General features: G+C 47.9%; 1 protein-coding gene across 2 annotated transcripts in view; it reads left to right on the top strand.

Moving 5' to 3' along the window:
• Pik3r5 (phosphoinositide-3-kinase regulatory subunit 5) overlaps nucleotides 1-12,129 on the top strand; it is a 65,725-nt gene that overhangs the window by 39,713 nt on the left and 13,883 nt on the right. For both annotated transcript variants that reach the window (NM_177320.2, XM_006533548.2), the window contains exons 2-5: nucleotides 1,958-2,073; nucleotides 3,566-3,666; nucleotides 4,468-4,536; nucleotides 5,607-5,745. In NM_177320.2, the coding sequence (NP_796294.2) occupies nucleotides 1,971-2,073; nucleotides 3,566-3,666; nucleotides 4,468-4,536; nucleotides 5,607-5,745 (412 nt within the window). In that variant the 5' untranslated portion in view covers nucleotides 1,958-1,970. The remainder of the gene's footprint in view (nucleotides 1-1,957; nucleotides 2,074-3,565; nucleotides 3,667-4,467; nucleotides 4,537-5,606; nucleotides 5,746-12,129) is intronic.

A 12,129-nucleotide genomic window follows, 5' to 3' on the forward strand; every position in this document is an offset into this window, starting at 1 on the left:
AAACTGCCTCATCTGCCTGGGGGGCAGTGGATTCTACGTAGTTTGAAGGCAAATGTGGCAGCCGTTCTGAAAGGGCTTACAGATACCTTGAGGCATCTCAACATCACCAAGAATAACATTTAGGGGCTTGATCATGAACAGTAAATGAGTATTCTTCTTAACTCAAATCACCATCCCAGTATCTGGGGCCATGGAACCCGGGTCAGGCTGTGTTCCAGGCAAACCCCGTGTCCTGACACCGTGCTCCAGGGTCTAGGTCCTTGGCAAGCTCATTCCTACACCCAGACCTTGGCAATACTAGCTCCTCTTTCTGGAATCCTCTTCCCCTCACTTAACCCTAGGTGTCCCTGTCTGGCTTTAAGTCCCCTCTTTGAAGACTCTAAATAACCTACTGTGTGGCTGGCCAGCTCTCCCTCTCCCAGCACTATCCACTCTTCATAGCCTTTGTCATCTCCCAGGAGTCCCCCTTTGTATGGTTGTCAGAGTCAATGTCTTCCACCCAGGAACTCGTGCCTGCTCTGTCCTGGGCACATAGTAGGTGGTCAGGAAATGGAAGACGATATGGTTCATGGGTGCTGCTTTGCCATCCCAGTTTCCCGATGTGTCATTCTCTAGGGACATCTGTGGGACAGCTCACAAAGGGCTTACTTTTCAGGGGGTGCTTGTTCTCCATCTAGATGGGGAGACAGGAGGATTTGCCTAGATTGAGGCTCTGAGATCTGGGCATCTGGGTCTGGGAGTTTATCCCTCTTTGCATGTCGTTTGCATGGCTCAGTTTGGAGGTTCTGCTTCCTCTTCTGGTTTCCTGGTTGGTCCTCAGATCCACAGGACTGCTCCAACACTTCCTCAGTGTCCTGGATGACCTTGCCTGACCAGCCCAGGGACAATGTCCACAGTGAGATAAGTCCCGGAGGGCAGGCAAGTGTGGCAGAGATGGTTGTGTGGTATAGATCTCTCAGGGATGCTCAATTAGGGCCTTGTGTTTCCTCCCCACAGCCTCCTGACATCTGCACCATCACCATCCCCACTTCACAGATGAGCAAACTGAGGTTTGGGGGAAGCTCAGGCATTTGCCACAAATCTTGGGACTAGCGAAAATCAGAGTCCAGTTTGGGTCTCGCTCTGGTGGAAGCCACAACCTGGCTTAATCATCATGACAAATGCCTGTCTTAGCTTCCAAAGGACCCAGAAAGCTCTCTCCAGAACCAAGACATGGGGTTTGCTCTATTGGAGACTCTCAGTTTCCTACCTGGTGTTAAAACCGCTCCTGAAGTCCGCTCCTTGTGGCCCCCTAGTTGGGCCAGCTAAGCCTCAGGAAAATGTGGAAGGGCAATGGGCAAGGGCTTTAGATAGACTGCAAAACACTCAAGGCAGAAAGGATCTGGACATCCGAGCTGAGGTGGTATGGGTTGTACAGGGTGAGGCAACGTGTGGGAAGAGACCCCCACCCTTGTCCTAGCCCTTGCAGTGGCGTTGGGGTGTCCAGCATGTGGAGGGAGATCCTGCAGCCCCACCCCTGCAGGACCAGGAGACACAGGTCTGGAAATTCACAAGAAAATCTCCCACGTGGTTTTGATTCCTCCCTGGAGGTCCCTTGCCCAGATGTCAGAGGTCTGGCCATTCTCTAGATATCCCTGGACATTTTCCTCACTCCCTACTGCCCAGTGAGTAGGCACATCCCATTTCCCGCTCCTTTCCCATCCTGGAACTCTGTTTTTCTCCACTCCATGCTTTTCTGTCCCGTGAGTGTCCTCTCCTGCCATACGGATAAACCTTCCGGAAGCTGCTCCCTCCCTGTAGACAGCCAGGAGCCTCCTTCTGCAGTGCCCAGAGCACCCAAGTGGGTTGCGAGTGCCAGTTTTATTACTGTCCTGCTGGGCTGAGGGCTCCCCTAGCCTGGTGTTCTCCAGGAAGGGAGCCCAACCAGCTGACCAATGTCTATCCATCCCCCATGCAGGCAATGACTCAGGATGCAGCCAGCAGCCACAACGTGCACAGAGGACCGCATCCAGCATGCTCTGGAGCGATGCTTGCATGGACTGAGCCTCGGACGCCGTTCTGCTCCCTGGTCAGGTAGGTCTGGGGGACTGGGAGACGTTCCAGAGCCTCAGATGAAGGTTTCATCTGGAACCTCTGGTCTTGCTTCTTGGATCTCTTCCCTAAGAACCCAGCCCCTTCTTATGCTGGTCTCAGCTCAGATGCCGCCTCTGTGGACAACTTTCTCTGTCCTTTGGAACCAGATAGATTTGGATTAAGACTCTCACTGACTACACAGCCTTGTACAATCCACTTGTCCTTGTGAGAGCCCGATGGATAATGGAAATACGAATGACTAGAAGCAGGAACCTGGGCAGAGAGACTGTGTAAGGAAGCCTAGCACCATAGTGGCACAGAGTAATGGTCAGTGAAGAACATTTTTCCTTCTCCCCCGCCCCTTCCCAGGTTTTGATAACAGCCAAGTTTACATAGTGTTGGGGCCAAGCATCATTAAATAAGAAATAAGGGAATGTCTGACTTCTGCGCCGCTGCTTTGTTATTGTTGTTGCTGTTGGGTTGGTATTTTTCCTTCTCTTTTTCTTGCAGTGCTAAATGTTGAACCTAACATCTCATGCATGTTAGACATGAATCTAGAGGCACATGCAAACACTTCCAGGAGCTTCCAGGGTTTTGAAAAGCACCCACACACCTGAGGAAGCATGGCTCCCACTCCGAGAAGACCATGTCCCCTTCCACCCCCTGCTGTGATCATTCCCTGCCCCACAGATGCAGCCCCCCGTCCCTGTGGTCACCTCTTGAATTTTTAGGGGTTTGCCCTGGATGATTTCAGGGAAGTTAGGAACCAGAAAGTCCCAGTGACAAGGAAGGGCTCAGAGCTTTTCGACGCAGTGAGTCCAGCTTCCCCTTCCTTCCTGGGCTCCTCTGCCAAGCAGTCTTAGGAAGACACATGACTGTCTCAGACACAGGGTGGAGCGCTTGTCTTGTAGCAATTTTTACCTCTGGCCCGACTTCCTTGCATCTGGTAGGAACTGGCACCCACTACAGGAAAGCTGGGCAGGGACAACTGTTGGGACCACCGCCACCCCCAGAGGTGCAGGGACAGAGTTGCAGCAGGTTCTTTGGCCTCTAAGGGATTCTAGCTTTGATCAACAACCTCAGTGGCTAAAGAGCCCCCTCAGACCCAGGGCTAAGAAATGGGTTCTTATGTCTTACGGACTTTTTTCTTTTGCTATCATCATCGTTATTGCTACTCAGTATATTTCATTATATAGCCCAGGCTGGCCTTGAACTACATAGCCTACGGTGCCCCTTAACTCATGATCCAACTGCCCCAGCTTCCCAAATGCTGGATTTCAAGACCTGTGCCACCAGGTCCGGTTTCACATGTCCTGGTGGAGCTTGGGGGCTTTTACCTGATGCCATTTCTCCAAGACTCTATTTAGAAAGAAATATTCACATATACTCTTCCATATCAGAGTTCCAGAATAAACCCTCTTCTCTACAGCTCTGCCTATAGCTAGCCAGAGAGAGTGAAACTAACCACTGATCTAACTTGCCCCCTGTCTAGCCGGGCTGTGTCTGAACTGCTGGAGCCTACAGGAGCTGGTCAGCAGGGACCCGGGCCACTTCCTCATCCTCCTGGAACAGATCCTACAAAAGACCCAAGAGGTGAGGGTGAAGCAGACACTGATGAGCACAGATAGAATTGACATTGTAAAGGCAGGACTTAGGTCAGCTCTGTGGCTCCTGTCTGCTCTGCTCCTGCATGGAATGTCCTATCCTGTCCTGTGTAAACACACAGCGGGTCCCGTGTGGACCTGAGTTCATAGCTATAGCTTAGGGTAGATGATGCTCTTAGTCAGGGTATAGACCTGAAGGAGGGAAGAGGAGGCAGCGAGGAAGCTTCACTGAGTTCCTTTCCTGAGAAGGATCCACAGCAACAGAGACAAGGAAGAGGACTCTAATTGGGAAGGGAAGCTGGGGCCTCCTCTGACAGCTCAGTGTGCGGGCTTCTATTTACATACGTAATGCTGAGTGGGGCTGAGGTTCCAGGATGGGCCAAGTTCCCAAAATGACTCAAGCTGTTTCATGGAGGCTTCTCTTTTATGTTTCTTGTCTTTCTGAGTTGTAAGTGGGATTCGTCATGTAAGTCCGTTCCTGATGGCAGCACTCGCGGCCACCATCCTGGTATGAGATTTACCTGGTGTGTTTGCTTGCTGGTCACAAGTAAACCAATTCAAAACCATGCTCCCAATTTCTCATGACCACGCTGTGACACATAAAGGATCCACTGCCTTGGAATCACGGCGCGGGGGAGGGTTGTGGAAGGTCTCAAGCATGTTGGGAGAGAGGAGAAGAGAAGGAAATGTCTGAATTGATCTACTGAGGTCAGCACAGAAGCGCTGTATGCCACCTGCCCACAAGTTACACAATGGCCGAAAGACCTTGAACTCCCTCTCATCTCCACAGGTCCAAGAGAAAGGCACCTATGACCTCCTCGCCCCGCTGGCTCTGCTCTTCTATTCCACTGTCCTCTGTGTAAGTACAGCCAGGCCAGAAGCTGAGAGATGAGAGGGGAGAGTGGGCTCTACCTGGGCCAGAGGCCTCACCTCTCTGAGGACAAACAAACTTGGGAGCCAGGACACTCGAGATGGAACGAGACCTTCTGATAGCACCCTGGGAAGCCTCTGGCTGATGTAGATGGCTGCCATGGTACCTGCTATCTCTTGGCTTCTATGGAGGAACCGTGTCATAGCGCGGTCATGAGAAGTTACACTGGGAGACTTTTGTGTCCAGCGCATCTTTCACCCGAGGGGTCAGCCTTATCTGATGGGGTTATCCCTGGCGTTCACCAGTCTGCTGAACCAAATGACGGCTGCCGTACTGAACTCAGTCCACCCAAAGAATAAAAATATTTGCCTCTCATGAGAATATTTACATACGAATCGTGTTTGCACAGAACATAGTTCCTCAAAGGGAGTAGAAACCATGGCACCATTTACCACGACCTCCGAGCTGACAGCTTTTCAGAGAGACTTCCTCTCTGAAAAGTGTTGGAAAAACTGTGGTCTGTGGGCTGAGTGTGTGGCTCAGTGGGGAGAGCACTTACCTAGCAAGCATGAGGCCCCAGGTTTGATCCTCGGCACTGCATGAAATCAGCACTTAAGAGGTGGTGACAAGCTCAAGGCCAGCCTGGGCTACTTAAGACCCTATTTGATGAGAACAAGGTCCATTGCCACAGAGAAGCTCTGGATAGCATCTTGTCTGTCCATAGTTCAGTTTTCCCTGATCTTGTCCTGGGGTGTAACTGCTCCCTGGAAGTGCGCGTCCTTTGTGAGATATTCCAGAGAGGGAGCAGAAACTGCCTCGGGATACAAATGAACTCTTCCTCACCTATTCACCTTTTTCTCTTTTCTTTTTTCAAGACAGGGTTTCTATACTATACATATATCATATATACATATATCCTGGAACTCACTCTGTAGACCAGGCTGGCCTCGAACTCACAGAGATCCACTTGCCTCCGCCTCTTGAGTGCTGGGATTAAAGGAATGTGCCACTAACCCCTGGATACCTACATACTCCTTACTGTCCCTCTTCCACCCTAGACACCACACTTCCCACCAGACTCCGACCTCCTGCTGAAGGCAGCCAGCACCTACCACTGCTTCCTGACCTGGCCAGTTCCCTACTGCAGCATCTGCAGAGAGATGCTCACCTTCATTGATGCTGAACTCAAGGCCCCAGGTGAGTACCAAGGGGACCTGGGGTCACATGACTAGGATAACCAGCCCCCTGGAACAGTTCTTTACCCATGCCATCCTTGCCCACACCATGGTGAGGAATGTGGAGTGCGCTCTTCACGGTGTGCTTAGCATCAGATGGTTGTGTTCACACACATTAAGGCAGTCAATACGGGGAGTTATTTAAGTGAGAATTGTTCAGGGAAGCTAGCACAGGCCTGCCTGTACCGCTATTCTGATTAGCTAGGACAGCAGTTCTCAGCCTGTGGATCTCGACCCCTTTGGCAAACCTCCATCTCCAAAAATACTTACATCATGATGCATAACAGTCATGAAGTACAAAAATTACAGCCATAAAGTAGCAATGAAAATAATGTTATGGTTGGGGCACCAGGACATGAGGAACTGTATGAAAGGGTCACAGCATTAGGAAGGTTGTGAACCTCTGATAAGCTACGGGGTGGCCAGGGCTGTGCAGATCACTCAGAGACGTCTCCAGGATAATGACGAGATGTGTTCTCTTTGCCCTGGGAGCAAATAGGCAGTTGTAGGAGTGGCTTTCCCAGGGATAGTGCCTGCTGCTAAGAATGGAGACTGTTAATGGCTGTCCTGACAAATGTGGACAAAGACTTCATGTTTCCAGGTTCTTCTTCTTTTTTTTAAGAATTATTTATTTATTTTATGTATATGAGTACACTGTAGCTATCTGCAGACACACCAGAAGAGGGCATCAGATCCCATTACAGATGGTTGTGAGCCACCATGTGGTTGCTGGGAATTGAACTCAGGACTTCTGGAAGAACAGTCAGTGCTCTTAACTGCTGAGCCATCTCTCCAGCATGTTTCCAGGTTCTTTCATACTTAGGATCTGAAAAGTAAGAGTTCTTGAGAAATTGTGACTGCTGTTTTAAGCCACACTTATGCACTTTGTGTAGGGGTGGCAGTACGTGTGTGTGTGTGTGTGTGTGTGTGTGTGTGTGTGTGTGTGTGTGTGTGTGCCTGCCTTGGTGTGTCAGAGAACAGCTTGGTGACAGTTCTCTACTTCCACTGTGTGGGTCCTGGGGATCAACTTCAGGTCACCAGACTTGGCAGCGTGAACCCTTTTCTACTGAGGCAAATGGTGTAAATGCTGTTTTTAGATGAGAATCCTAAGAAAGCCATGCTTCAGCAAGAGGAAGAACAACCAGGTCTGATTCCCTGAAAGGCTGCCCAGAACAGAGCGATTCACCACGGTTCTATTTCAGGGAAGTTATCTCTTTAGATTCCTCTAAAGCATTTGCTTAGCATCAACACTCTCTCTTGATATTCAAAACCCCTCAGTATATGGAAACTATTGCTACAGAAGTGTTTTTAATATGGCAACTGCCCAAGGGAACTGCTGCAAGCATTTCCATTGAACTTGAGCATCGTTCTGGCTTTCCCTGTATGTATTTTGCCTATGCAAAGGGTATTTCTTCATCTGGAGGGGATAAATTTTAATTTTATAACACCCAATTGCTTATCTAAGTGTGAGAGACTCATGCGCATGAGTAACTCGGAGCCAGCAAAGGCAGACTAAACTTCCCAGTTTACCAGCCCCATCTAGGAGGAAAAGATCCAGGACTCAGGGCAGAGGAAAGAGGAGCATTGTTACAAGTCTGAGAGCCAGCCTGAGCTACAGAGTGAGAGCCTGCTTAAAGAAGAAAGAGATAGAGGCAGAGAGGGAAGGAAGACAGGAGAAAGGAAAGGAGGGAGGCACAGAAGGAGGGGGGAATACAACAGAGATAAAAACCTAAAAAAAAAAATCTAAAATAAGAAATGTGAGTAACCCACACAGAGATGTCAGCATTAACTAAAGGACTGTTAATTGAAGAAAGACATTGTGGAACTGAACCAGTATCATAATAACATCAGGTATTATGGAAATAATGTGTCCCAATCAAAGTACCAAGGTCATTTAAACTGGAACAACTATAGCCTACTTGAAATTATAAACAGACTACAGAAGCATTTGATTTATTCATTTGCTATGTGTTTATTTATATGCTCTTAGAAGAGACTAAGAAGGAGGTATTTGCATCACTAGGTCTTTCATAATGCTAAAGTTATTAAAATAGCACCTATTAGTGTAGAAATAGATCGGTAGAGCCAAAGGCAATATCTAGAAACAGATTAAATACACAAAAGCTATGCCATGGTAAAGAGGCACCCTCAAACCAGCAACAAAAAAGCTCAGTCACTTAATAAGTACCATCAGGATAGCTGGCAGATCACTTTAGAAATGAGTTAAAATTCTAATCCTGCAGAGCACTGGCAGTTCACACCTTTGACCTCTGCATTCTAGAGGCAGAAGCAGGTGGACTTCTGTGAGTTTGAGGCCGGCCTGGTCTATAATAATGAGTTCCAGGCCAGCCAGGACTACATAGAGAGACTGTGTCTCAATTTAAAAAAAATTAAACGAAGTTCCATCTTAAACATAAAATAACTTGCAGATAAGTAAAAGATTTAAGCATCGAAAACAAGAGAATAAAAATAGTGGAAGAAAAAAATAGGAGATGTGAACCTGGTCTGCAAAAAAAGTGGAGTGGCCAAGGCCATTCCTAAGATAAAGCTACAGAGAGCTATGAGGATCGGGAAGTGTAGAACTGAACACCCAAACATGGAACACAAATGACAAATGTGTGTGTGTGTGTGTGTGTGTGTGTGTGAAATTATTTCAGACCTATGGAAGGTTCTTTTGAGTCAGTTTTAAAAATTGTCAGACACACCAGTGAAAATATAAATATTTTTATATTGACTTTATATATCAATTATATATTGAATAAATATGATTCACATGCTTCAGAAAGGACCCAGAGAATAATGGTCTCTAGGACCGAAGCAGATGCAGAATTGGAAGGAGCTATTGCCTTCCTTTTCAAAGTAGCTGACTTTTAAAAAGACTGAAAATACCAGTATTGATGGGAAAATGATGAGGGCTGGCTCCAGCATCACCCTTTTACACCACTATTCCATTCCTGAAACTCAATCCGGAAGACTAACCACAGCTGTGCAAAGATTTAGCAGAGAGAAAATGTCCATCAATTGTACCCTTCCTAGGCGTTAACCAATGCAGAACCCTGATTAATGACCATAGCAGTCATTTGGTACGGGTGCTCTTCAGTTTTCTAAAATGGAGGCTGGCGAAATGGCTCAGCAATTAAGAGCAAACACTGCTCTCACAAAGGATCCAAATTTAGTTCCCAGCACCCACATGGGACAGTGCACAGCCATCTTAACTCCAATTCCATGGAATCTGTCACCCTCTTCTGGCCACCTGGAGCACCTGCATGCATATACGCACTTTCCCACATACCATATACGCACATCATAAAAATAAATAAATAAAATCTCTCAAAATGGTATTTAAAAAGCAGCACTTAGATTATTAGATGTTGATTAGCTAATTGACTGAAACCCCCATACATGATACATTGTAATCCTTTTGCTTTCCCATTGTAACGTTTACTTACTCTATGTTGTGTTTAGCATCCGGGGCATTTAGCTGTTGTCATGTAAACACAAGCTGACTGAAGCATTACATTCTATACCCCAACTCAGGAGCCCTCAAAAGTTCAGGACTGGATTTTCACTTGTGAATTCTTTTGCAAGGGTTTACACCTCACATCTCCAGCCGATCCGCTGATCTGTCTGCTCATCTTAAATGAGCAGTCAGTGTAAGGTCAGTCTCTTTCATGGACCTGCCTTGACTTGTGGCTGTTGACCCGGGTTCCCTTTCCGGGAGACAAAGCTTTTCTTTCCTTTTGCAATTTCGAGGAAAAGGATTTAAACTCCGGACGCCTTGACGGTGCCTCTGCGCACACAGAACTGAGTGGCTCCTTGATTTGAAGCAGTCCAGGGAGATCGCTGTACAGGGGAGGGGCATCACCTAAGGAGAGAGACTGCTTCCTACTTTCAAGCAGAACCATGTGGCTAGCCTTAGCTGGGTGCACGCAATGCTTTGAGATGATGCTTTTGTGGGTTGTTGGTCAGAAGCGCTGTTCTCAGCAGCCCAGCAAACAGGTGTGGAGAGGCAGGAACTTGGGATGATGGCATGCTAAACTTGGGAGTGACGAGCCAGACAGAGCAGCCACTGATGGTGGAAATGAAGGACGGGCCCTTCATCAAAGGAGGGAGGGCCCAGCGGTGGCTACTCACTGCTGAGGGTCCTTGGTATGAGACTATGAGAGGTGTCAGATACACACACTAAGGATCTGGGAGAGGTCAGATGCTGGGAGCACTCACAGAGCTGCCCATCCCTCTTTGAGGGTAAGCAGAACTGAACTAGGAAACCATGACCTCTCCTGGCGGCGGAGAATCACTTCCAAATAGCTCAAAGTCTCCCACAGCTCTATACTGAGCCTGTATTGAAGTTAGAGTCCATTCATTACTAAGCAGTAGCAAGGTAGAGCTGGCTTCAAGAAAGGCAGAGAAGTATCTAGGCATGGTGGTGCATGCCTTTGACCCCAGTGCTTGGGAAGCTGAGGCAGGTGGATCTCTTTAAACTCAAGGCCAGCCTGGTCAACACATTGAGTTCCAGGATAACCAGAGCTGCATTGTGAGACCCTGTCTCAAAAAAAAAAAAAAAAAAAAAAAAAAAAAAAAAAAAAAGCAGAAGAAATGGATGTAAATTTCTCACATAAGCTAGAATAAAATTCAAACTGAGGGCATGAGGTGCAAACTGACAAGATTAGGTAGAAACTAAAAGACATTAGAGGCAAACTGAGCTGGCATCATTCAGACACTTCTAATGGGGCCAGAGCTTTGGGCATGACTTTTTCTATGGAACAACAACAGCAACAACACAAAAGCTTGTGACTTTCCTCACTCCGTAGGTAGGTAATTTCACAGAAGATACGCTCTAGTCCTCAGCAAGTAGTGGGTTAAAGTTACCCTCTTCTACGTGACCAGCAGGTAGGCTTATTGGAGAGCATCTTAGTGGGGTTTTTGGTGGGACTTACTTCTGCATGACCCCCTTCCATCTGTAGTGAGCCTGGCCAAGAGAAGCTGTAGGAGAAGGCTGGAACAGAGGCCAGGGAACTTGAGCCATTGAAGGAGAACCAAAGAGCTCTGTGGTTCCTTTAGCTTCATGCCAGGCCATTGATTCCAAATCCTGGGTCAGAGTCTGACACTCATTGGCTGGGAGGCCCTTTGATAGGACACGGAGCGTACATAAGCCTCAGTTTCCCCATCTGAACAATAGGAGCACAGTGTAGCCTCTCTCTGTCTGTCTGTCTTTGTCTCTCTGTCTCTCTGTCTGTTTCTCTGTCTCTCTGTCTCTCCCTCTGTCTCTGTCTGTCTGTCTCTGTCTCTGTCTCTCTGTCTCTGTCTCTGTCTGTCTCTGTCTCTGTCTGTCTCTCTGTCTGTCTCTCTCTCTGTCTCTGTCTCTCTGTCTCTCTCTGTCTGTCTGTCTGTCTCTCTCTGTCTCTGTCTCTCTGTCTCTCTCTGTCTCTGTCTCTCTGTCTCTGTCTCTCTGTCTATCTGTCTCTCTCTCTCTGTCTCTCTCTGTCTCTCTCTCTCTGTCTCTCTGTCTGTCTGTTTGTCTCTCTCTCTGGGCCGTCTGGGAAGACAGGTGCTGATTCTATCGATTTCGATCTTGCAGGGGGCAGTAAGCACTGGGATGCTGATACTTTCAGAGATAGGTCCTGTCAAGTCAAAAAGATGACAAGGGACCTGGGGATCTGGGCCTCCCCCAGTAAAGTTTCAGAGACTCCGTTGCTATGAAAACAAGAGCTGGTAGTCTCCTTAAGTATGGAGGAAGTGGGCTGGTTATCAAAGTAGGGCCTTCCCTTTTTTCCTGACTCCACCCCCAGTGGCATCAACAACACCCCCTCCCCGAGAACAGCCCTTTGAGCTGCAGACCATGTGTTTATCGAATGTTGATTCTGTGCTCACATGGTGATACAGAATATCATACTTGCCTGCTAAGGACTGCTCTGCAATCCTGGTCGGTGGCACGGGCACTTTACATGTGAGGCATTCGGCAATTTTGAAAGCACACAAACCTCAAGGCTGTGTCTCAGCAGGCCACACGCAGTTCTACAGGGGGAGGAAATGATACAACACCCCCAACAGATGCATAAGTGAGAAATCTACTTCCCCTGTCCAAACAATACGGTCAAGTGTGGGAGAAGGGACATGGACTTTGTGTGACAAGGACCTCGGTTTTGGCACGTACTAGCTAGTGACCTTAGACAGGTTTCTCCATCAAAGCAGGACTTCTGCTGATAATAATGGTGCAGGTGTCATTATTGTGTGCTCACAATAAGGCAAGTGTGGGTCCCATGCTGCCTCAGAACAGCTCTTGGCGTAGTAACGAGCGTGCTCATTGTTTAGATAATGAAACCGGAGTTAGATGGAAAACCCACAT

This window comes from Mus musculus, chromosome 11 (genome assembly GCF_000001635.26).
Source record: "Mus musculus strain C57BL/6J chromosome 11, GRCm38.p6 C57BL/6J".
NCBI lineage: Eukaryota > Metazoa > Chordata > Mammalia > Rodentia > Muridae > Mus > Mus musculus.